Source organism: Ictalurus furcatus, chromosome 3, assembly GCF_023375685.1.
Source record: "Ictalurus furcatus strain D&B chromosome 3, Billie_1.0, whole genome shotgun sequence".
Classification (NCBI taxonomy): Eukaryota; Metazoa; Chordata; class Actinopteri; order Siluriformes; family Ictaluridae; genus Ictalurus; species Ictalurus furcatus.
The window spans coordinates 17,241,080-17,263,904 of NC_071257.1; the positions used below are offsets into that span (position 1 = coordinate 17,241,080).

At 41.5% G+C, this 22,825-nt stretch overlaps 1 protein-coding gene across 3 annotated transcripts; it reads left to right on the forward strand.

The window, feature by feature from the left end:
* Positions 1 to 112: 112 nt before the first annotated feature.
* On the forward strand, positions 113 to 9,933 carry LOC128605571 (exocyst complex component 3-like protein 4). Of its 3 annotated transcripts, XM_053621156.1 has the most exons (15): positions 113 to 206; positions 537 to 583; positions 1,350 to 1,510; positions 1,956 to 2,138; positions 2,381 to 2,999; positions 3,092 to 3,206; positions 3,294 to 3,425; positions 3,682 to 3,782; positions 3,943 to 4,056; positions 4,257 to 4,380; positions 4,521 to 4,643; positions 4,728 to 4,880; positions 4,984 to 5,105; positions 5,204 to 5,357; positions 5,502 to 9,933. In XM_053621156.1, the coding sequence occupies exons 3-15, from the start codon at positions 1,351 to 1,353 to the stop codon at positions 5,502 to 5,504; spliced, it is 2,103 nt and encodes a 700-aa protein (XP_053477131.1). In that variant the 5' UTR covers positions 113 to 206; positions 537 to 583; position 1,350; the 3' UTR covers positions 5,505 to 9,933. The 3 variants fall into 3 exon arrangements, with proteins under 3 accessions (XP_053477131.1, XP_053477132.1, XP_053477130.1); XM_053621157.1 differs by lacking the exon at positions 113 to 206 and having other exon boundaries at positions 401 to 790; XM_053621155.1 differs by lacking the exons at positions 113 to 206; positions 537 to 583 and having other exon boundaries at positions 1,071 to 1,510.
* The last annotated feature ends 12,892 nt before the right edge of the window (positions 9,934 to 22,825 follow it).

Sequence of the window (22,825 nt, forward strand, 5' to 3'; positions counted from 1 at the left end):
AGTTTAGTGAAATTGCAGCCATATTTAAATAAACCACATCCTAACTTAGACTGGCTAAAATGAAAAGAAAAACCGAAAGAAAGAAAAGAAAGAACACTGCAGTTGATAGTTAAATAGCCCACTGAAACGCTGTAGCAGTATTTCTATAAATCAGGTCTCTAAAAGACTTTGAATTTCTGGAGTACGTCAGGATTAATAACCTGAATGTAAGTTACTTGTGCATAATCTTTAATAATATTATAGTTAGTTACTGAGCAAGAATATTTTTGTCCAGTTCATGTTATATTTCTGACTTAATTCGCTGTCCATAAATAGCCTCAGTCTTTTTTCTTTCTTTCTTTTTTCTCTTTTCTTTTCTTTCTATTCTTCTTCTTCTTCTTCTTCTTCTTCTTCTTCTTCTTCTTCTTCTTCTTATTATTATTATTAATGTAAGAAACAATTTTAAATTAAAATGGATGGATTAATAAGTAAAATACATTTTAATTTGCTTGCACAAGGGTCACACTGATGACGTGTTGACTCTGCTGTTTACCTAGGTGAAAGCGAAAGTAATTCAATCAGCAAGTTTCAAGGAACAGCTCAGGTGAGACCAGGATTCCGTATTAAGTATAAATATTTTCTTTTATTCTTAGTAAAAGTTCTGTTATATAACAAAATGGTTGTTTTAACATCAGATTAGACTAGAAATGGCATGTGAAATGATGATTTGACATACATTATTGTGATTAAATGCAGCGTGCTTTGTTCGACCCGCCTCCCAGGTAGGCCTGTGTGTTTTTTTTTAAAAAAGGTAAACACGTACACGTTTTCAAAATCTTTTTCAAAATATGTTCCTATGGTATATGTGGTTTCATTGTACTGTCAGCGATGGAAGGGTCTTGTTTCAGTATGTTTCACCAAAACTGATAGCCAGAAAGCCCAAAGTTCAACTGGGATGGTGTTTAGAGTAAGCTTTTGACATTGTTGTATACATTGTTAATTATATTGCCTTTTTAATTTCTTTATTATTATTATTATTATTATTATTATTATTATTATTATTAAAAAATAGATAATCCTCCATTTCCCTGCACATGATATATGGCTTTATGTATTGTTTATGGCTTTCATAAAATAAACACAATTCTTGGAAAAAAAATTAACTTTCACAGAGAGGTGACTTTGAATAGAAAATATGCAAACTAAATAAAATTTAGTTAGGATTATTGACTATTTTGAAAGTATTGATAATTGGTTGGCTGATGAACACTGCTAGATAGATAGATAGATAGATAGATAGATAGATAGACAGATTGATAATCTGGCATGGAAGTTCAGTTGGAAATCTCATCTATAATATATGTTCACAGAATGGCAGAAAGCAAAAATGCTGCTGAAAAGAGCTCAAGTGGATCAGTGACTATGAGGTCCTTGATACGCGCCTTCTCGTTCAAAACAAGAATAGAAAATGAAGATGGCGCAGCAGATGGCACTACCTCTAATACCAAGCTTCCTTCTCCTGACACACAAAGTAAAATTAATTCACTTAATTTTCACTTTTCACTTACACAGTTGAATAATAGTACAACATGAAAAAGAAATCAATAGAAATCAAGCAATGGGCAATAAAAAAGGAATGGGCAAAACTGAATGTAGTATCCAAAATAATAAATTAATAGGGCTGTTACATTTAACATTATAAAGCCAAGCTGAAACCTTTCAAAAAATGAAAATACATTCATAGAGATTGTGTAATATTTTATTTGCTGATTACAATTCAAGTGCACTGTTGTGTAATCTGTAATCAAGATAAATAAAGCCACACTTAGAAAGAAAAGTTAAAGTCCTTCTTAAGATTTTTTTTTAAGGTTTAAAGAGTTCTTAAGGGATTTTTCAAAGGAAATACAGGAAGAACTCTTGAAGGACTGTAGATTTGCAGTTTGTAAGTTGTATGTCTTCATTTATTTGTTGTTTAGAGTCACCTACAACAGAAGATGGCTTTAGATTGACAAATTGGAGAAGAAGTTTCAGGCGACAATCTATCCGGGAAATATTTAAATCTGTCTCAGTACATGGTGCCACATCCAGCTCTGTAATGGAGAAAGAGACCACTAATAACTGTGACTTCACCCATAATATTCTGCCACCACCGTTGTCAGGTATTATACGAATTTTTTTTTTCTCTATCTTTATTTCGAAAAAGATGTTGGCATGTCACAAACTGTTAAACAAACTATTGTTTGAAAAAGGAAGGAATTTATTAAAAACCACAGAATTTACTAAGATCTCACTATATGATGAATAGGATATGATGAATATCTGTCTATATCTGTCAATGTGTCAAACAATTCTGCTTTTATGCCTTAATCTTATTCATTTTCTTTCATATCTCTTTGTGCAGTAATGGAGATTAGCAATCTCATTCAAATGGCTGCCCTGAAAGAGGCCTATCTGAATATACTCTCTCTGCAGAAGGAGGTTCAATGTGAGCAGGAAGCTCTGGGTGAAGGAGCTTCCCCAGTGAAACTGGCCCATAAAGAGAAAGACCTGAATCTGCTTTACAACAACCTGAGGGAAAAATTGACTGAAATTGTCCATCAATCCTGTGCCCAGCCTTCTTGTAACAAAGAGCTACTAGTACAGGTGGCTGGTATCATTCAGGATAAGGAAAAGAGAGAAGGAGATGTGGAGGGGTTGGGGGGATGGAGAGAAGTTTGGAGGATTGCAATACAGCAAGGGGTGAAAGAGACTCTTGGGAAGATTCACCTGAATAGCCATGAGCAAAATGTTTCCTGTATAGGAGTACACTTGGAGCTTTTGGGTAAAAAGATTGTGGAGCTGCTGGAGATGGTAAAAGCAGAGATTTTGAATTTGTATCCACCGAGTTTCGAAGTGTTCGAAACCTATGCTTCATCTTGTCATGAATTTGTAGGTGAACACCTAAAATTACTTCTGGGAAAGATCACAGAACTGAACGATTATAATGCCATGCTGGATTTTGTTATCAACCGCTATCATAGGTGAGAAGCTGCAATGAGTATTACAGATATTTCTATTGAACAGCTTGACAATAAAATCTAATTTACCCCAACTTTACATTTGTACCGTACAGTGAGATGATTCTGAGTAGTCCCTCTTTGCAGCCAGAGATGAAAGAGCAGAAGTTTCTCACACTATCTGGTGACTTGCTAGGCCAGATTAAGGAAGCATACTGTGACTGTCTACAAGTAAGAAACAGCCATGCTGACCAATAAAATGCTCTGTTTTGTTGCTAACTGTGTGCATAACCTTCCTTTTTTTCTTTTTTAAATCAGGAGACTCTACATGCCTCACTGGGCAATGTCATTATTGCTGAACAGGATGAAGTATGGAAGAAGAAAGTAACACCCAAAAGAACAAAAGATGGACTATTCCTCACCTCTGACATTTATACAGATGTCTGTGAAGTATGTAAACCATATTTACATGAAGAAATCTATCTTTACAACATTGCATATTGTGGTTTTTGTCAGTACCTAGCCTACAATGTGCTGCCTTTCTTCGTCAACTCGCAGTATGTTTTATAATTTTGGCTAAGCATTTTCCTGAAAATGTTCAGTTCTTTACAATCTTAGTACCTTTGTGACAAAGATAACCGGTGATATTTAATGAAATGTGAGGGTACTCTCATTCTCTCATTAAAACAGTCTCTTTCACATTTAGATGGTCAACAAATATTCTGAGAATTGTGCAAAGATTGATGAGAATCTGGAAATGATGGCTGTATGCAAATGTATGGAGGCTCTGAAACACTTTCCCAAAAGGTAAACAAAGCTCTTACATGCTGACATGACACATGGTGCATTCATCTATTGCATCTATTATAAACTTTGCATATAAAACCTGACTGAAGTGTAAAATTTATTTGACATCTATTGTACAATCAATGTACACATTTCCAGTGTTGCCTTATTTCTGGTCTAGATTTGAAGAGGGGTTTTTAAAGCAGAGCCACTCCTTGTTGGGGTCAGACTTACTGGACTGTTGCCTGTGGGCTGAATATCATGTTGCCTATATCAACAGCTTTAGCTCTCTCAAGTAAGTCTTCAGTAAAAGTAATGCTCCAGAGTCTTTGTTCACTAAGCTTAGGCAGGTAATTCACTACATAACTTTACGTTTGAGTCAAGTAGGTTTTGTCAGAAACACGTTACAAACATGACAGTAATCACAGTTATGCAGTCTCTGCATTGGTTATGATTTGTATGATAAATGTTTTATATTGTGTGTTTCTGTTCCAGAGAGCACATGGAGGGCTATAGAAAGAAGTGCCCAGGGCAGGTGGAAGAACTTGTGATAGAGGTGGATGGACTCATTGACTGTCTGAGACAAGCTCTGCTGGAGCAATTTAGAGTTGAAATTGAGGTGGGCTGTTTTGGATGTAGTAGTTAAATGATCCCATTTGTGTGTGTATTGCTATACATTGATAAAAATGCAGCCAGTGGATTTGTAAGCATTGTCAATGTGGACTCCTTAGCCTTTCTTTTTTCCTTTCTTTGCTGCAGCCTTACCTGGGTGGTCTAATGACCAAGAATTGGCTCAACACAGATGCTGATTTCAATGAACTGTTTAACAGAATAGAGACTTACTCTGGATACAGCAAATCCATGAGACGTCCAGCTGCACAAGTAAGTTTGAAGATTTGGACTCTTGGTGAATTAATTCAGAAAGGAATATGGTACATGCTATCTTAACACTGTCTTGTCCTGCAGTCTTTTGCCAATGATGTGCATTACCATGTAGTGAAAGTGTACATATCTGAATTACTCAAGAATAAGTACTCCTGCAAAGGCAAGAAGAATGAGGATGCCGCTGCTAAAATAGATGAGCAGTGGACTGAGCTTAAGAACCTGTTCTGTGAAATGGTAAGATAGAAGAGATGTGTTCAGATCAAAAAAAATATTTATGCATATACTCATGATTATGTACTAAAATGTAAAAATGTATACTAAAATGTTACTAATTCAGGGATCAACCTTAGACTGGCTTCACCCACTAGGATATCAAGTTAGTAAAATCATTGAACAGCAAAATGAGAAAGATATAAAGAACGTCTTAACGCCATTGGTTGAAAATTACCCAGACATAAGGTAAGCACAGTCTCTCATTCTTTAAAATATTGCATGTTTATCCCATAGTACTGTACATTTGAGATAACATGTTCTAACTAAATGTTTTCCATTTCTAGTAAAAAGCAACTCTCAGCTATTCTATACTTCAGAGACAGTAGTTTAAAGTTTGAGAGGTCACCGGCCATTCAGTGTTTCACGGAGCTTAAGCGGAAGATAGATAACGGGAAAGCAGAAAATACTGGAAATCGCACCTTCTTCAGTGACATCAAGGTACTTGTGCTAACTGATAAAATTACATGCTATAATCACTATAAAGCCTTAATTACCACTACACACCAGAGTTATATATTTTTCTGTATTAATATATGTATGGCATTTCCTATAAGAGTTAAAAATCAATTCTTTAATTTTTAGTGAAACAGACATCAGCCTGGTGCCCTTCTAGAAGTCCCTAATCCTTGATGACCTCAATCACCTGTGTCATGAAGGAAGTTCAGGTTGGATGCAAGTACAGGTTTTATTAAAACAAACAACCCAACAAACAAATCTAAAAGAACATTCAAAGAATGTGGTCAAGAAACAGACACTGAAAAAAATAATAATGCAGATACAGGTCTCATTTACTAGGATATCAAATTAGTCAATATCACAAATTTGCTTACATTTAAATAGGGACCTAGAAATAGTGCAGAATGTTGAATTTAAAATATTCAAGATATTGAACATTTATTATCTTTGTTTTAGATACTTAAATATCCTAAAACCTTCTGTTTATTTCCAATTTTAAATGAAAAGAAAAATCCTGATTGTCATTGTGGTCTCAGACTTTTGGACCTCACTGTATATACTGTATATACACACAAACAATATATACAGTCATGGGAAAAAAGAAGGCACATCCTCCTTTAGTTCTACATTTTTTATTTTTAGGCCTAAATAACAATTGTGTGGTCCTCATGAACTCCTACAAACAAACATAAGCTCTTATGGAGGTTAGGACAGATGCAAGTGAAGATAAGAGCTTTATTATAGGAGAGAGGCAGATAAATCCAAATTGTGAAACATAGGCGTGGTCAGAACAAGCAAAGGGTCAGGCGAACGGCAAACGGACATGAATCAATCAAGGCAAAGCACAAACGAGAAACAAGATCCAAAAAAAAAAAACATACCCGAGAACAATATAACACGACTTGGTACAGTGAATATACTCAATACTTCACGACAAACAATGGACACACGAGGGGTTTAAATAAAAAACGTAATTAAGGGTGAATACAAAACAGCTGAGACTAATGATGTCACATAAGGGAACAACCAATGACAATACAGGGGCAGAGATAGGACATTAACCATAACAAAACACACGTGTCAGAAGTAAACAAAGTCAATGTCACTGACAAACCCAGAAGCGCGTGCTCACGCTTTGAGCTCGCGCTTCGGGTTTCAGAGCGCGCCGCATGCTCCAGCGCTTTGCACGAGTGGAAATCATCACATCAGGTGACAACAAAAAAAATACAACAGATTTCAATATGTAGTCATTTCCCCCAAAAAAGTAAACCAACATTCAGAAAAAATAAGTACACCCTTCCATCTTCCACAATCATTAAGCACGTAATTAGCAGCTAGACATTATTAATGAAATGCACAAGATTAATTAATAATCAGGAACATGTGACTGCCTTTATAAAATTGGACCACTCAATTGTTATTCATCCCATGTTAAATGAAAACCTAGAATTGAAGGAGGATGTACTTCTTTTCACCATGACTGTATATAGTGTGTGTGTGATGATGGGAAATTGAGTTTGTGGTGGAAATATGGTCAAAGACATGACAAAATGTGAATATGTAGTAAAATCTTACATGTTAATCAATAACAAATATGTGAAATAGGATGAGAATGCTAGCTGTAGCCTATGTAAATGAAAACAGTGATAAACTTTTAAAAAATCTGCTTGTAAAATAGCCTAGTTGTTTACAACATATTAGTAGTTGGGGTGTGTTTAAAAGGTGTTTTAACAAATGTAATTATCTGTTTGGGCTAAAGGTACGTTTGAATTTTGATTCACAATTTTTATATTTTCACAAAATTCATATTTAAAAAGAATACACATTTTCATTTTCATATTCCTGTTGTTTTATATATTAAGATCCTTTATAAAACCTACCCTACCCTACAGCTACTGTGTTTTTTGTATACATTCATGAAACTTGGATTCCTATTTGAGACATCTTTCTCTGTACATTACTGGTAGTTTCCACTAGATGGAGAGCCACAGAAGGTGTTGCATGTTATATAAACAGAGTTGGGGGTAACATGTTACTGCAATCTAATGACTTTTAGATTATGTAGTAATATAACACATTGCATTTTAAATGTATATAATTTGAAAACAGTTACTGATGTCAATAAAATTACGTTACTTGCATTACAAATTTACTGTTAAGAAAACAAAATTAAGTAAAATGTATTTTTAAAATAAATTATGTTTTGCCCCGAAGATTTTTTCTTTAGCCACGAATAATTCTCCACTTGGAGCAGTTTGACAACGTGTAATTCTATATCTTCAGTGAATGGAGGCGAGACCAATCAGACAGGGTTTACATGAAAATATGTGGAAATACTCGTGTCTTATTCGCTGACAGCTCTCAATTCTGCCAAACGCTAGCTCACAGTCAGTGTGAGGAAAAATGGATATATGCCAATCTCTTTTTAACCAGTAGATAGGTTGAAACTGAAGCAGTAACATCCTCTGATGCTGAGCAGGAAAATAAGGTGTGTAAATATCTATATGAGTTCCAGTTTACTTGAACATGATATGAGCAGACCATAAGGAAAGATAATGTACTTTTCATGGTGCTGTAGCAGCTAAACCCATACAATGATAGCTTAGTTGTGCCTTGCCTTGATTTGTGACACCAAACTAGCCTAGTTAGAAAAGTTTTATAATTTTTCTGTTTGGTAGTCCTACAAACAGTGACAACACCCGAGGCAAGTGATACGATAAATCCAACTTTTTCTGATCATGTCATACATTGCACGCTAAAATTACTTTCACTTTGTAGTGTATTTTTGTAGGTTTGATAGGTTTTGAAAGTAACATGAAAGTAATTAGTAATCTGATTACTTTTTACATGCAGTAATCAGTAATGTAATCAGATTACAATGTTAAAGTAGTAATTAGTCATCTGCAGTGGATTACGTTTTTTGAGTAATTTACCCAACATTAAATTATAATCCAGTAATATATTCTTTGCCAGCTCAAATATAGTATAAGCCATTAAAAGTCTGTATATTATTAAAAGGAGGTGAGATTTGTGTAACCTTCTAGCTTACACTTTGAAAGTATTATGGTGCTGTTTGTTATACATTTATGACAACTGACCACGTATCATTAGACTGAAGCAGCTTTCTTTATTGCTTTCATGCTTTAATTCCTTTCATGCTTACGAAACATTGTGATGTCTAAATGGGCTTAATAAATGTGCTTTTCTGTTTTGAATTTAAATATATGAATTTGACTAGATAGTGTACTGACATTGCTGTACTGTTATTGAAATTGATAATTTTTCAAAGGTGCCAAACAAACATCAATAACATGTGGGATTTGGCAGATGGCCTCATACAAAGCGATTGACATCTCATTTATACAACTGAGCTGTTGAGGGTTAAGGGCCTTGCTTAGGAGTTAACATTGCCCCCATAGGTACATGACATTGATGTATAAGACACAACACAACCTACGTACAGTGCCAGCTGGTATAATTGGGCTAGCAGGGTTAAAGGCATGGCTCAACTTTCAACAGACACATTGGATCCCGTTTATGAATCTTTCAGTAAAGTTGTGTGTAAATCTTTGTGTAAGCCAACCTGAACTAAAAATTTCCTCTGGATTTACAAAAGTTTCAGAAAGTTTCTGATTTTCTTTGTAATTACAAGGGCTTGTTTATGAATACCCATATATTACAAGGCATGTGCACATCACAGCTGATTTGCATTTGGTGACACCCACAAAACTCCATAATGGGTTCACAGGGCTGAAATGAGGAGTAAATGGCAAAAATGATTTTCTCAGCGGTATAAATAAAGGTTTTGGTTCATATCTGTATCAAAATAATATATACTCAACAAGAAAAGAAACATCACTTTTTCAGGAGATTGTATTTTAAAGATAATTTTGTAAAATCCATATAAGCTTTACAGATCTTTATTGGAAAGGGTTTAAACAATGTTTTTCATGCTTGTTCAATGAACCATAAAGAGAACTTTCTACTGAGATGCCTAGGGTTCCTGCTCACCTGCGTGAACATGCTATAGGCCTGCTGCAGGGAGGCATGAGGACCACAGATGTGGCCAGAGCAATAAACTTCAATTTATACGGTTGTTGTGTCAAAAAAGACTAGAAGTGCTAATTACCTTTTCCCAGAAGTAATCATACTCAAAAACACAAATGAAAGTAAAAGTCTAGAACACGTTGGATGAGAGGAGACAGGAAGGACAGCTGATTGTCTTTGTAGTGGAAAATTACATGTAACCATGTGTCCCCCCAGACATGATCAAGAACTTGCAAATGCCTTGGTGGAAGAACTGACAAATCTGGTGCAGTACATGAGGATGAGATGCACTATAGTACTTAAAGCAGCTGGAGGCCACACCATATACTGACTGTTGCTTTTGATACTGACCCTGACTTTGTTCAGGGACTCATTATTCCACTTCTGTTCATCAAATGTCTGTGAAACTTGTTCAGTTTATGTCTCATTTGTTGAATGTTTTTATGTTAACACAAATATTTATACATGTTAAGAAATTTGCTGATAATAAAAGCAGTTGAATGTGAGAGGATGTTTCTTTTTCTGCTGAGTATATATAATTTCACAAATTAATATCCTCCTGAGACCCAAGGAAAAAGTGTAATCAAATTTTTTTGTTTTGTTTGATTTCCTACCTATTTTGGGTAAAAAAAAAAAAAATCTACAATTTAGACTTTTAAAATTGTATTTTTATTTTTAATTTTACAGCATGTCCACTGTAGTGGACCACAGGACCATTTAATTCGAAAAAACAGCCAAACTCAGAAAAAAAAGAACAGATTATGGCTGTAGAGTAATATTAATCCAAGAATAAATTCAATTTAAAAAACAAAACAAAAAATTATCATTCTGGATTGTTTCTCTTGCTTGTTATTGCAAGGATGATAGTATATCTTCTATTAAAATGGAACATACAGTCATTATACAGTGCCCTCCACTAATATTGCCACCCTTGGTAAATATGAGCAAAGATCTTTTGTTAAAAAGATTCACAAAAATACTCTGGATAAAAATATCTCATGGATATCAAACAATTTGCAAACAAAACAGATTTATAAAAACTATATCTTTGTTAAATATGTGCAACAATTATTGGCACCCTTTTAGTCAATACTTTGTGCTACCTCTCTTTGCCAAGATAACAGCTCTGAGTCTTCTTCTATAATGCCTGATGAGGTTGGAGAATACATGGCAAGGGATCTGAGACCATTCCTCCATACAGAATCTCTCCAGATCTTTCAAATTTCCAGGTCCATGCTGGTGAACTCTCCTCTTCAGTTCACCCCACAGGTTTTCTATGGGTTTCAAGTCAGGGGACTGGGATGGCCATGGCAGGACCTTGATTTTGTGGTATGTAAATCATTTTTGTGTTGATTTTGATGTATGTTTTGGATCATTGTGCTAGAAGATCCAACCATGGGGCCATGTTAAGCTTTATGTCAGAGGCAGTCAGTTTTTCATTTAAAATCTGTTGATATTTGATAGAGTCACAATGCCATGTATCCTAACAAAATGTCCAGGTCCTCTGCCAGAAAAACAGGCCAAAAACATTAAAGAGCCACCACCATATTTAACCGTGGACATGAGCTACTTTTCCATATGGCTACCTCTCTGCATGCGCCAAAACCACCTCTGGTGTTTATTGCCAAAATGCTCTATTTTGGTTTCCATAGAACCCGATCCCATTTGAAGTTCCAGTATTTTTTGGTAAACTGAAGACTCTTGAGATTGTTTTTGGATGAGAGTAGAGGCTTTTTTCTTGAAATCCTTCCAAACAACTTGTGGTGATGTAGGTGACTTCGGATTGTAGTTTTGGAGAATTTCTGACCCAAAGATGCAACTAACTTCTGCAATTCTCCAGCTGTGATCCTTGGAGACTTTTTGGCCACTCGAACAATCCTCTTCACAGTGCATTGAGACAATATAGACACACGTCCAATTCTGTTACGACACGGCGAAATCGGCGTGGCAGCTCACAAAGTGTAGTGCCGCCCAGGGACGTGGCGGAGGAGGACTATACTTCCCAGTCATACCCGCGCTCGAGTTCGCCGGAGTTCTGATTACGAACACCTGTACACACCTAAGGTTATATAAGGGCCTCCCTAGCATGAGCCGCTTGCGAAGTAACCGCTCAGCAGCCTCGTCTCTGTTTGATTACCAAGCCGGTTTCATTATAAGTGTTTTCCCTGGTGCTCGATTTCACGCTCGTCCCTCACTACGCTTTTGCCTATGTCCCTGATATACAGCTTACCTGCTCGGTCCCGAGTCGATTCTCGTCCTGTGTTCAGTCACACGCCATCTCTCCGCTCGCCCGCGCTTGTCTCCGTCAGCGCTTCGTAACAGATTACTTCGACGTACTATGGAGGCAGCGGGCGCCTCGGATTGGGAACGTCTCGTCCTGGAACAAAACCGCGCGCTAGCGGTGTACCGGGATGAGATATCCGCGTTGCGTGCCGAAGTCTCGCGACTGAGCGTTTCCGCATCCACCAACGCCACGCCCCCGGCCCTCGCGTCACCACTGCCGACCGCCCCAGCGCATGTTCAGCCGACACCAGCTGCGCACATTCCAGCGCCGGCTGTTCACACTCCTGCCCCAGCTGTTCATGCTCCTGCGCCACCGGCGCACAACCCGCCTCTGCCCACACCAGAGAGATACGCTGGGGAGCCGGAGCGATGCAAGGGCTTCATGTTACAATGTGCGCTGTTCTTCGAGAGTCATCCAGAGATGCCTGAGGTCCGTAAGATGACCCATTTTATGGAATTACTCTCCGGAACAGCCTTGGCGTGGGCCACGGCTGAGTGGGAGCGAGGAGGGGGTGTCAGACCCTCGTTAGATGACTTCCTTGCCCGGTTCCAGTGCGCCTTTGATCATTCTCCTGATGGCTGGGAGACTGGTGATGAGCTCATGCAACTCAAACAGGGCTCTCGTACTGCAAGAGAGTATGCGCTAGAGTTTCGCACTATCGTTGCCCGAAGTGGCTGGAACGAACCAGCCCTTAAGACCGCGTTCTGCTGTGGCCTCGATCCGGAGATACTGCATGAGTTGGCCTGTCGGGGTGAACAGCTAACTTTTGATGACCTCGTGGATCTGACCATAAGGCTGGACTGTCTGCGCCGTACCAACCATTCCATATCACACGGTTTACTGCCAACTGAGCCGGGCGCAGCAAGCGAACCCATGCAGCTCGGAAGGGCACGGTCCCGCGAGGAGGAGAGGGAGAGAAGACGCAATGAGTTCCGGTGCTTCTACTGTGGTGAGGACACCCACGCCATCCGCCAATGCCCACACAGGAGGCGCCGAGGGAACGGGGGGCACACTGACAACCCACCTTGTCATGCCCGGGTGAGTCCTAACCAGTCTTGTAGGTCTCACGCATTTTCTGTACCTGTCGTGATAGAACATTCAGGCCGTTCTTTTGTTCTTTCAGCACTCATCGACTCCGGAGCGGTGGAGAACTTCATAGATGAGAAGACGGCGCAGGAGCTCGGCCTTCCCATACGTCCCCTCCTCCGTCCTTGTGAGCTCCAATCCATTGATGGGTCGCCTATCGGGGGAGGCGTAATATCTCACAGCACACACCCTGTCTGCCTTCAAGTTAGCGCCCTTCACCACGAAACTCTGGTGCTTTATCTCACGGTCTCCACCAGACACCCCGTTATACTCGGACTCCCCTGGCTGGAACTGCACAACCCCCAAATCTCCTGGACTGACAAGCAACTCACCCAATGGTCCCCGTATTGCTTGCAGAATTGTTTGAGGGGCCCCACGGTCCCTTTGGCCACCACGACTGTGGAGAGTCCCCTGTCGCCTGCCTCAGTTAAAATTCCCCCCGAGTACCACGACCTCCTTGAGGTGTTCAGCAAGGAGAAGGCCAGTTGTCTCCCACCTCACAGGTCCTACGACTGTCCCATTGACCTCCTCCCCGGGCCCAGCCTACCTCGGGGCCGTGTTTACCCGCTCTCCCAAGTGGAGCAGCTGGCCATGGAGGAGTACATTCAGGAGGCTCTCCGGCAGGGGTACATCCGACCGTCCACATCCCCCGCGTCTGCCGGGTTCTTCTTTGTGGAGAAGAAAGGAGGGGGCCTCCGACCATGCATTGATTATCGGGCCCTCAACCAAGTGACCGTTAAGTACCGATATCCGCTGCCTCTCGTCCCCTCAGCCTTGGAGCAGTTACGGTCCGCCACCCTCTTCACTAAGCTGGACCTCCGCAGCGCTTATAACTTAATTCGTATTAGGGAGGGGGACGAGTGGAAAACGGCCTTCAGCACCACGTCTGGACATTATGAGTACCTGGTCATGCCGTATGGGCTCGCTAACGCCCCCTCCGTGTTCCAGAACTTGATCCACGACGCTCTGAGGGACATGCTAGGAAAGTACGTCATCGCCTACATTGACGACATCCTGATTTATTCGACCTCCCTGGAGGAACATGTCCAGCATGTCCGGCACATACTGCAACGCCTCCTGCAGTACCAGCTGTACGTAAAGGCCGAGAAGTGCGAATTCCACCAGCACACAATCTCTTTCCTGGGGTATATCATTAGCCCAAGGGGAGTTGCCATGGACCAGCGTAAGATTCGGGCGGTCGTGGAGTGGCCCACTCCGCGAACCGTCAGGGAGTTGCAGCATTTCCTTGGCTTTGCAAATTTTTACCGAAGATTCATTAGAGACTTCAGTAAAGTAGCGCAACCCCTGACGTCGCTCCTGAGAGGTAAGCCCAGGCGACTGCTGTGGACCCCAGCTGCCCAGGAGGCCCTGGAGAGACTTAAGCGGGCCTTCACCACAACTCCCATTCTCAGACACCCGGATCCCTCCAGGCCGTTTGTCGTGGAGGTCGACGCGTCGGAGGTGGGAGTGGGAGCAATTCTATCGCAAAGGTTTGGCGAGAGTCCCAAGTTACGCCCCTTGGCCTTTTTTTCCCGGAAGTTGTCGCCAGCAGGGCACAACTATGATGTGGGGAACCGTGAACTTCTGGCCATCAAGCTGGCCCTTGAAGAGTGGAGACACTGGTTGGAGGGGGCAGTACACCCATTTGTGATCTTCACAGAACCATAAGAATTTGGAATATCTACGAACCGCCAAACGGCTCACTCCTCGCCAAGCCTGCTGGTCCTTATTCTTCTCCAGGTTCCAGTTCACCCTGTCTTACCGACCTGGTTCAAGGAATACAAAGGCCGACGCCCTGTCTCGCATTTATGCCCCAGAATGGCCGACGGAGCAAGAGAGTTACATTGTGCCTCCCTCCTGCATAGTGGGTGCCTTGGAGTGGCCCCTAGCACAGAACTTAGCCCGTATTCCCAGTGCAAGAATCCCAGCAGCCTGTCCTCCTGACAAGCAGTTCGTGCCCAAGCGGTACCGTCTTGAACTCATCACCTGGGCCCACACGACTTTGGCCACGGGCCACCCGGGGGCCCGCCGCACTTACCAACTGCTGGCCGAGAAGTACTGGTGGCCCAACATGCCCAGAGAGGTTCAGCGCATTGTATCCTCGTGTTCCTCTTGCGCTCAGTCCAAAGGCCCACGTGCGCTCCCGGCTGGGAAGTTGGTGCCCTTACCCATACCTGAACGTCCGTGGTCCCATCTGGCCCTTGATTTCATAACCGACCTGCCAAAGTCGCAGGGGAACTCCGCGATACTGGTGGTCGTAGATCGGTTCTCGAAGTCCCTGCGCTTAATTCCATTACCAGCCATCCCATCTGCCTTCACCACAGCGGAACTCCTGTTTCAACACGCCTTTCGCTACTTAGGCATCGCCAAGGAGATTGTGACTGATAGGGGGCCACAGTTCACATCGCGGGTTTGGGCCAGCTTTATGAGGAAGATGGGGGTCGCCATTAATCTCATGTCCGGTTACCACCCCCAGGCCAACGGACAGGCAGAACGAGCCAACCAGGAAATCATACGGTTCCTTCGGACTTACTGCTCTGCCAACCCAGGGGACTGGAGTCAGTACCTTCCATGGGCGGAATACGCTCAAAACTCGCTACGGCATTCCGCCACCCAGCTCACCCCGTTCCAGTGTGTCTTGGGTTACCAACCGCCATTATTCCCCTGGAACGCGTCCCACACGGACTCGCCAGCAGTGGATGAGTGGTTCCGCCGAAGTGAACAGGTCTGGGAACGTGCCCATCAACAGCTGGTGCAGGCATCCCACATCGCTAAACGAAAGGCCGACCGGCGCCGGAGGGCTCACCCTAATTATCGACCCGGGGACCGGGTGTGGCTCTCCACAAGAGATCTGAGACCCCTCACGGGCACAAAACTTCAACCGAAGTATATCGGGCCCTTCCGAATACTGAGGCAAATTAATGAAGTCATGTATCGTCTGGACCTTCCGAGACACAGTTGCATCGCCCCGTCTTTCCACGTCTCACTTCTCAAACCGGTGATCTCAGGCCCCTTGGCCACAGCGGTGCCGGAGGATTCCCCACCGGAACCGTTGCAGATAGAAGGCCGCCCAGCCTACCGCGTCCACGACATTCTAGACTCCAGATGGAGGAGAGGGGGACTTCAGTATCTGGTAGACTGGGAGGGGTATGGACCAGAGGAACAGTGCTGGGTCCCAGCCCGAGACATTCTGGACGCAGGTCTGCGTAAGGACTTCCACGCGGCTCATCCAGACAAACCGGCCCCCCGGAGGGGGGGAGGCCTCGGAGAACTTCGGCTCCCAGAGTGAGCCCTTTGGGGGGGGGCTCTGTTACGACATGGCGAAATCGGCGCGGCATCTCACAAAGTGTAGTGCCGCCCAGGGACGTGGCGGAGGAGGACTACACTTCCCAGTGATACCCGCGCTCGAGTTCGCCGGAGTTCTGATTACGAACACCTGTACACACCTAAGGTTATATAAGGGCCTCCCTAGCATGAGCTGCTTGCGAAGTAATTGCTCAGCAGCCTCGTCTCTGTTTGATTACCAAGCCGGTTACATTATAAGTGTTTTCCCTGGTGCTCGATTTCACGCTCGTCCCTCACTACGCTTTTGCCTACGTCCCTGATATACAGCTTACCTGCTCGGTCCCGAGTCGATTCTCGTCCTGTGTTCAGTCACACCCCATCTCTCCGCTCGCCTGCGCTTGTCTCCGTCAGCGCTTCGTAACAAATTCCAGGTTGATTCATAACATTTCCAGTTGACTGGAACTTCTTACTTATTACTCTCACGGTGGAAATGGGCATTTTCAATGCTTGTGCTATTTTCTTATATCCACTTCCCATTTTGTGAAGCTCAACAACATTTTGCCACACATCACAGCTATATTCCTTGTTCTTACCATTGTTATGAATGAGTAAGGGAATTTGGCCTGTATGTTACCTCCATATTTATACTCCTGTGAAACATGAAGTCATGGTTGAACAATTTCCTGTTTCTAGTCACCCAGATGTACTGAAAATTTTTAAAATATCAATGGGAATATACTTGAAATATATTTTTCTCCTATGAATTCATAGGGGTGCCAGTAATTGTTGCACACCTATATTTAACAAAGATTATTTTGGTAAACCTGTGTTGTGTTTATAATTGTTTGATATACATGAGCAACAATTCTTCTTACTGTACTTTTCCTCCTCTACCACTGATTCATCCCACATTATACATAAATCAGCAACTAGTGCCTATTCTTGGCAATGATATAACTGGCAGGACCTTGGTTTCCACTTATACTTTCACTGGTGATACCTAGGTGGATTCCCCTCAAAGCAGATCAGCTTCCAGGGAAAGATAACTGTAAGACAGTTGTGTTTAGTATAACTACTGCATCAGACATATAGTATATGCTGGTTATTGATGTAACTCTAATTCAGTGAACACAGAATAACTACCTGGGGCAGCGTTTAACACTTGGATATACTCTTGTGTGCACCATATTATCTTTAAATACCTGTTGGGTCAGTAGCAGTGTTAGGGAACCTTGGCAGTTGTCTAGTGTTCACAGAACCACAGTTGCATCCATAACTAGTGGAGGTGGCTGTGGCACAGTTGGTAGAGCGGGTTGTTCACTAATTGTAGGGTTGGCGGTTCGATTCCCGGCCAGCATGACTCCACATACCGAAGTGTCCTTGGGCAAGACACTGAACCCCAAGTTGCTCCTGATGGCAAGTTAGCGCCTTGCATGGCAGCTCTGCTACCATTGGTGTTTGAATGTGTGTGTGAATGGGTGAATGAGACACAGTGTAAAGCACTTTGGATAAAAGCGCTATATAAGTGCACCATTTACTATTTAACTAGCACTGGATTTCACCCTTTCTAATCATCAGGGCTGGTATTTAACAGCTCGTTACCCCCTGCCACAAGGTCATGAAGAACAATCATTGGCAAGAAGACAATCATTGGCCAGGATGGCATTCAGAGATGACTGCCATCAGGAGGGGCGAGCTTGACCTTGGAGAAGGTATGTAGTGATACTGCAGAACAGATATCCTGAAGTGGTAATCTTCTCAATAATGCCCATGAAGATGAAACTCTCATCATGGAATGAAATGTCAAGCTAGGGGCTGGATGTCCAGCCAGTTCATAGGCCATTGTGATGACCATTGTTTAACTTGTACCATAAAGCACTTATTGGATGCAGAAGGGAACTTTCTGCAGGTTGACCTTTGTAGAATACCACAAGGTCAACCTCCTGAGTCACAAACTTGGGTGACGTCACCTAAGGCAGGAACCCAGAGTTCAGCCACAATGTGACTCCAGAGTCATCTAGCCAGTAACACATGCAGGGTGAGCTTATTGCTCAGCTGTGCAATTCTCCAACCTTTCTTGCCAATACTCTTGATCAACACCCATTTCAATAATAGTCATTTCAGATCAACATCCTGAATGGGTTCGTAGAAACAGGTCTTGAGTGACTCCAATACGAGGGGGAGGCACCTAGATTATATGATTAATGCTAGTATGGGCTTATGAGTTCGTAACAAGGTGCCATCCACTGTGTTGTAATGGGCCAGAATGGGCACCAAATACACCTTCAACGTAGATGTGGACTTTATCCAGAAAGTTTGTAAAAACTCTGTAAAAAGCACTTTAGGTGTTGGGCAGTGCACTATTGGACTGGGTGCTGTGCTTTCTCCTGCAATCGGTAGACATGAGTCTGCAGACCAAGCGTTTTGGAACAGTAGTTTATGGCTCAGACTGCATAATGTAAGCTAATAAACAACGGGAGCATTTAGCAGTTATAGCTGGCAAATGACAGCCAGTGTTCCAACAGAGAATGAAATGGGTACACTCACCATAGAGGGAGAAGAAGACAGAAGAAAACAGAAAAGAAAACGTCTGAGAGAAATAGTTTGTATATAATGTAACCTTATTTTTGACAGGTATAGGTCAAAGGTCAAAAAGATACATATTCTCACTCTCTATATCTAGGTCAAAGGTCATGATCATAAAAAATATATATAGTTATGTTAAATCGGGATCAAATACATTCCTGACACAAACGTTACCATACATGGTACGGCCATGTGTATTCCAGACACCCACACACGTTGCACACATGTTCTTTCTTTTCACATAGAATATGAAACTCTCTGAGGTAGGTCATAAAAATATATATAGTTATGTTAAATCTGGACCACATACATTCCTGACACAAACGTTACCATACCTGGTACGGCCATATGTATTCCACCCACACACGTTGCACACATGTTCTTTCTAACACTCTGAGGTAGGTCATAAAAATATATATAGTTATGTTAAATCGGGATCACATACATTCCTGACACAAACGTTACCATACCTGGTACGGCCATATGTGTTCCACCCACACACGTTGCACACATGTTCTTTCTAACACTCTGAGGTAGGTCATAAAAATATATATAGCTATGTTAAATCGGGATCACATACATTCCTGACACAAACGTAACCATACCTGGTACGGCCATATGTGTTCCACCCACACACGTTGCACACATGTTTTTTCTAACACTCTGTGGTAGGTCATAAATATATTTATAGTTATGTTAAATCGGGATCACGTACATTCCTGACACAAACGTTACCATACCTGGTACGGCCATATGTATTCCACCCACACACGTTGCACACACATGTTCTTTCTAACACTCTGTGGTAGGTCATAAAATATATTTATAGTTATGTTAAATCGGGATCATATCCATTCCTGACACAAACGTTACCATACCTGGTACGGCCATATGTGTTCCACCCACACACGTTGCACACATGTTCTTTCTAACACTCTGTGGTAGGTCATAAATATATTTATAGTTATGTTAATTCGGGATCACATACATTCTTGACACAAACGTTACCATACCTGGTACGGCCATATGTATTCCAGACACCCACACACGTTGCACATGTTCTTTCTTTTCACATAGAATATGAAACACTCTGAGGTAGGTCATAAAATATATATATAGTTATGTTAAATCTGGATCACATCCATTCCTGACACAAATGTTACCATACATGGTATGGCCATGTGTATTACACATCCAAACAAAAATATGACACACACACACACACACACACACACACACGCACGCACAAACACACACGTGCACGTACAGACAAACGCATGCATACGAACCTGTTTATAAAAGTCGAGCATCCCTCTAGGTTTTATAATACTCTGTACTTAGAACAACGTGTGCGAGCTTACAACATGGCTGATGTTTGTCCTAACGCGCCGAAAAAAGCTCACCCTTTTTTGGGAAGAATAGAAAAAATGTTAGAACATGAAAAGATTCAATATTGGGTAATATCAAACGGATGTACAGCCGGGTTTTTTTTCGATGCAGAAAAAGGAACCGTTTTGCTTTTCAAGTTCTCGGTCTCGGGACACATCCACTGGAGCCGTGCTACAGAGAACGTAACTTTTAACAAAGGTGACTGGAAAAAGTTCAGAAAATGGTGCAAGGATTTTGACTACATTGTTAGAATGGACTTCTTTTCCCCGGATGCGTACAGACGTAAATGGAACAGTACATCTCTTCAATGCAAATACTGTATCAGAGCAACAAATTTCTCCAAGAACCAGGTTTCACTGCACTGTGCTGCTGTATTAACCGGTGACAACGCCCCTGATAACAAAGAGAATTGTGAAGTGAGGTATGACCGAACCAGCTGGCACGATCTGCAACGCTACTTCCATCAAATCGATGAATTATTCCAAAAAACTGGAAGAGACAAAGAAATGATGCAAACAAAAGTAAGGCTAGAAGATGTCTTCTTCTGAGATCATCAATATACTACTCTTGATCAGAAACTCCACCTTCCTCAAGACTCCTCCCACACGCTATATCAATGAGTCTGAATACATATCGAGTCAAAGTATTCTGAGCATCAACCAGCAATATGTCTTGTGAATTCAACCCCGTTTTCTACAACTCTGGTGCACCCCTGTATGATGATGATGATGATGATGATGATGTGACCAGTTCGGGTTTTGAAGACGGTGAAAACCTAGGAAAAAGAAATCTGACCTATCTGACAACGAACGATGAAGCCGACGGGTGTATAACCAACACTGTGCTAACCATCATACGTGCTGTTACATGGGAACTGCTGGACAGAGTTATCCAACAAGATCTGAAGGACAACTGTCACGGCTGCGCGATCGATCATCCGAGTCAACTCCAACACGTGTGTTTGTTCGATCCTGAAGAGTACTATCTACACCTAAACACCTACAGATTGCTGAAAAAACTGTTTAAACCGTGGTTCAAATACACATTGGCAAGAGGTCTGAAACTGTGTGGAATCAAACACACTCCTTCCCTGGAAAAAATTCAAGGCATCGCTGAAGCCACCGTGTGTGAATGGCAAGACGAGCCTCACATCAAAACCGTGCTGAACGAGGTCAAGGAGAAAACCAAAGACGTTTTCAACGAGCAAGTGTGCGAAGACGTCGTAGATTACTGGACCTTTCACTCATCTCTGGAACCTGCTGAACCGTCGCATACATGGGAAACTTCAAAACAAGCCACGTCTATTCTGACTGCGAGAAAATTCTGAAGCCGATTAAAACAAAAATGCTGAAGACATTCGTAAATAGCGTGTGTCCTTAACACATAGGTGTGTAACAAGTTTTTTATATGTATTGCTGAAACATTTGAATGTAAACTAAACATGTATCTAAACCAGCGTGTGTTTAGAATGGAAAATGTTACTTTGATTGAATATGTAATACCTTACTCACGTGTTCTGAGATAAATGCTTAATCTACACTGGTGTTTGATCATTCTTGCCTTGACACTCGAAATGACTGAACGATTGATGAAGAATATATATTATACACCGTCAGAACCTGGTTCGTATGGTGGTGTTGAGAGTTTGCAAAGAGCTATTGTTGAGAAAATAGGTAAAAGAGCTAATGATACTGAAATAAAAAACTGGTTAGCAGAGCAGGATGCATACAGTCTACATAAACCAGTATCTACAAAGTTTAAAAGAAACAAGGTTTTTGTGAAGAACATCGATGAACAATGGCAAGCTGATTTAGTCGATATGAGCAACTTGTCAGAGAGTAACGACAATGCGAAATTTATGATCACGTGTATAGATATTTTATCCAAATATGCCTGGGTACGTGTGTTACGAAACAAGACCAGAATCGAAGTAACTAAAGCTTTTGATTCCATTCTAAATGAAGGTAGGGTCCCCAAAAAACTACAAACTGATCAAGGGAAGGAGTTTTTTAACAAAAATTTTCAAACATTAATGAAAAAACATGAGATTATTCACTTTGCTACGGGTACAGGGCAAAAAGCATCGGTGTGTGAAAGGTTCAACAGAACGCTAAAGACCAGGATGTGGAGATATTTTACTGCTTTTAACACGAGAAAATACATCGACATAGTTCAGGATTTGATTCAAGCGTACAATCACAATTACCATTCCAGCATCAAAATGAAACCTGCCGAGGTCAACGAATCCAATTCCTTCAGAGTATTTAAAACCCTCTACGGACTGTTCACACCTAAATTAAAGAAACTAAATTTCAAGTTTAAAGTCGGTGATATCGTTAGAATTTCTCGTTTAAAAAGACAGTTTGAGAAAGGATACGAGCAAAACTTTACGGATGAGTATTTTACAATCTCCGAACGGATACCGAGAGATCCCCCAGTATGTAAATTACAAGACTATGATGGTGAAAAAATTGAGGGAACATTTTATGACCCCGAGTTACAAAAGATAATTATCGGTAAGGACAAGATGTTTAAAATTGAGAAAATCTTGTCTGAAAAGACCCGAAACCAGAAAAAAGTCTGCCTGGTGAAATGAGTGGGTTGGCCCGATAAATTTAATTCGTGGGTTCCGGTCGAAGACGTTGTTAACATAACAAAAGGATCACCGTGAACAAAACTGAAAACTACATTCATTAAACCATGGAAGAGTGTGGATTCTTTGTGACCCTTCCAAGCAACACGTCTTTGGATATTTACCCTAATAATAAGATCG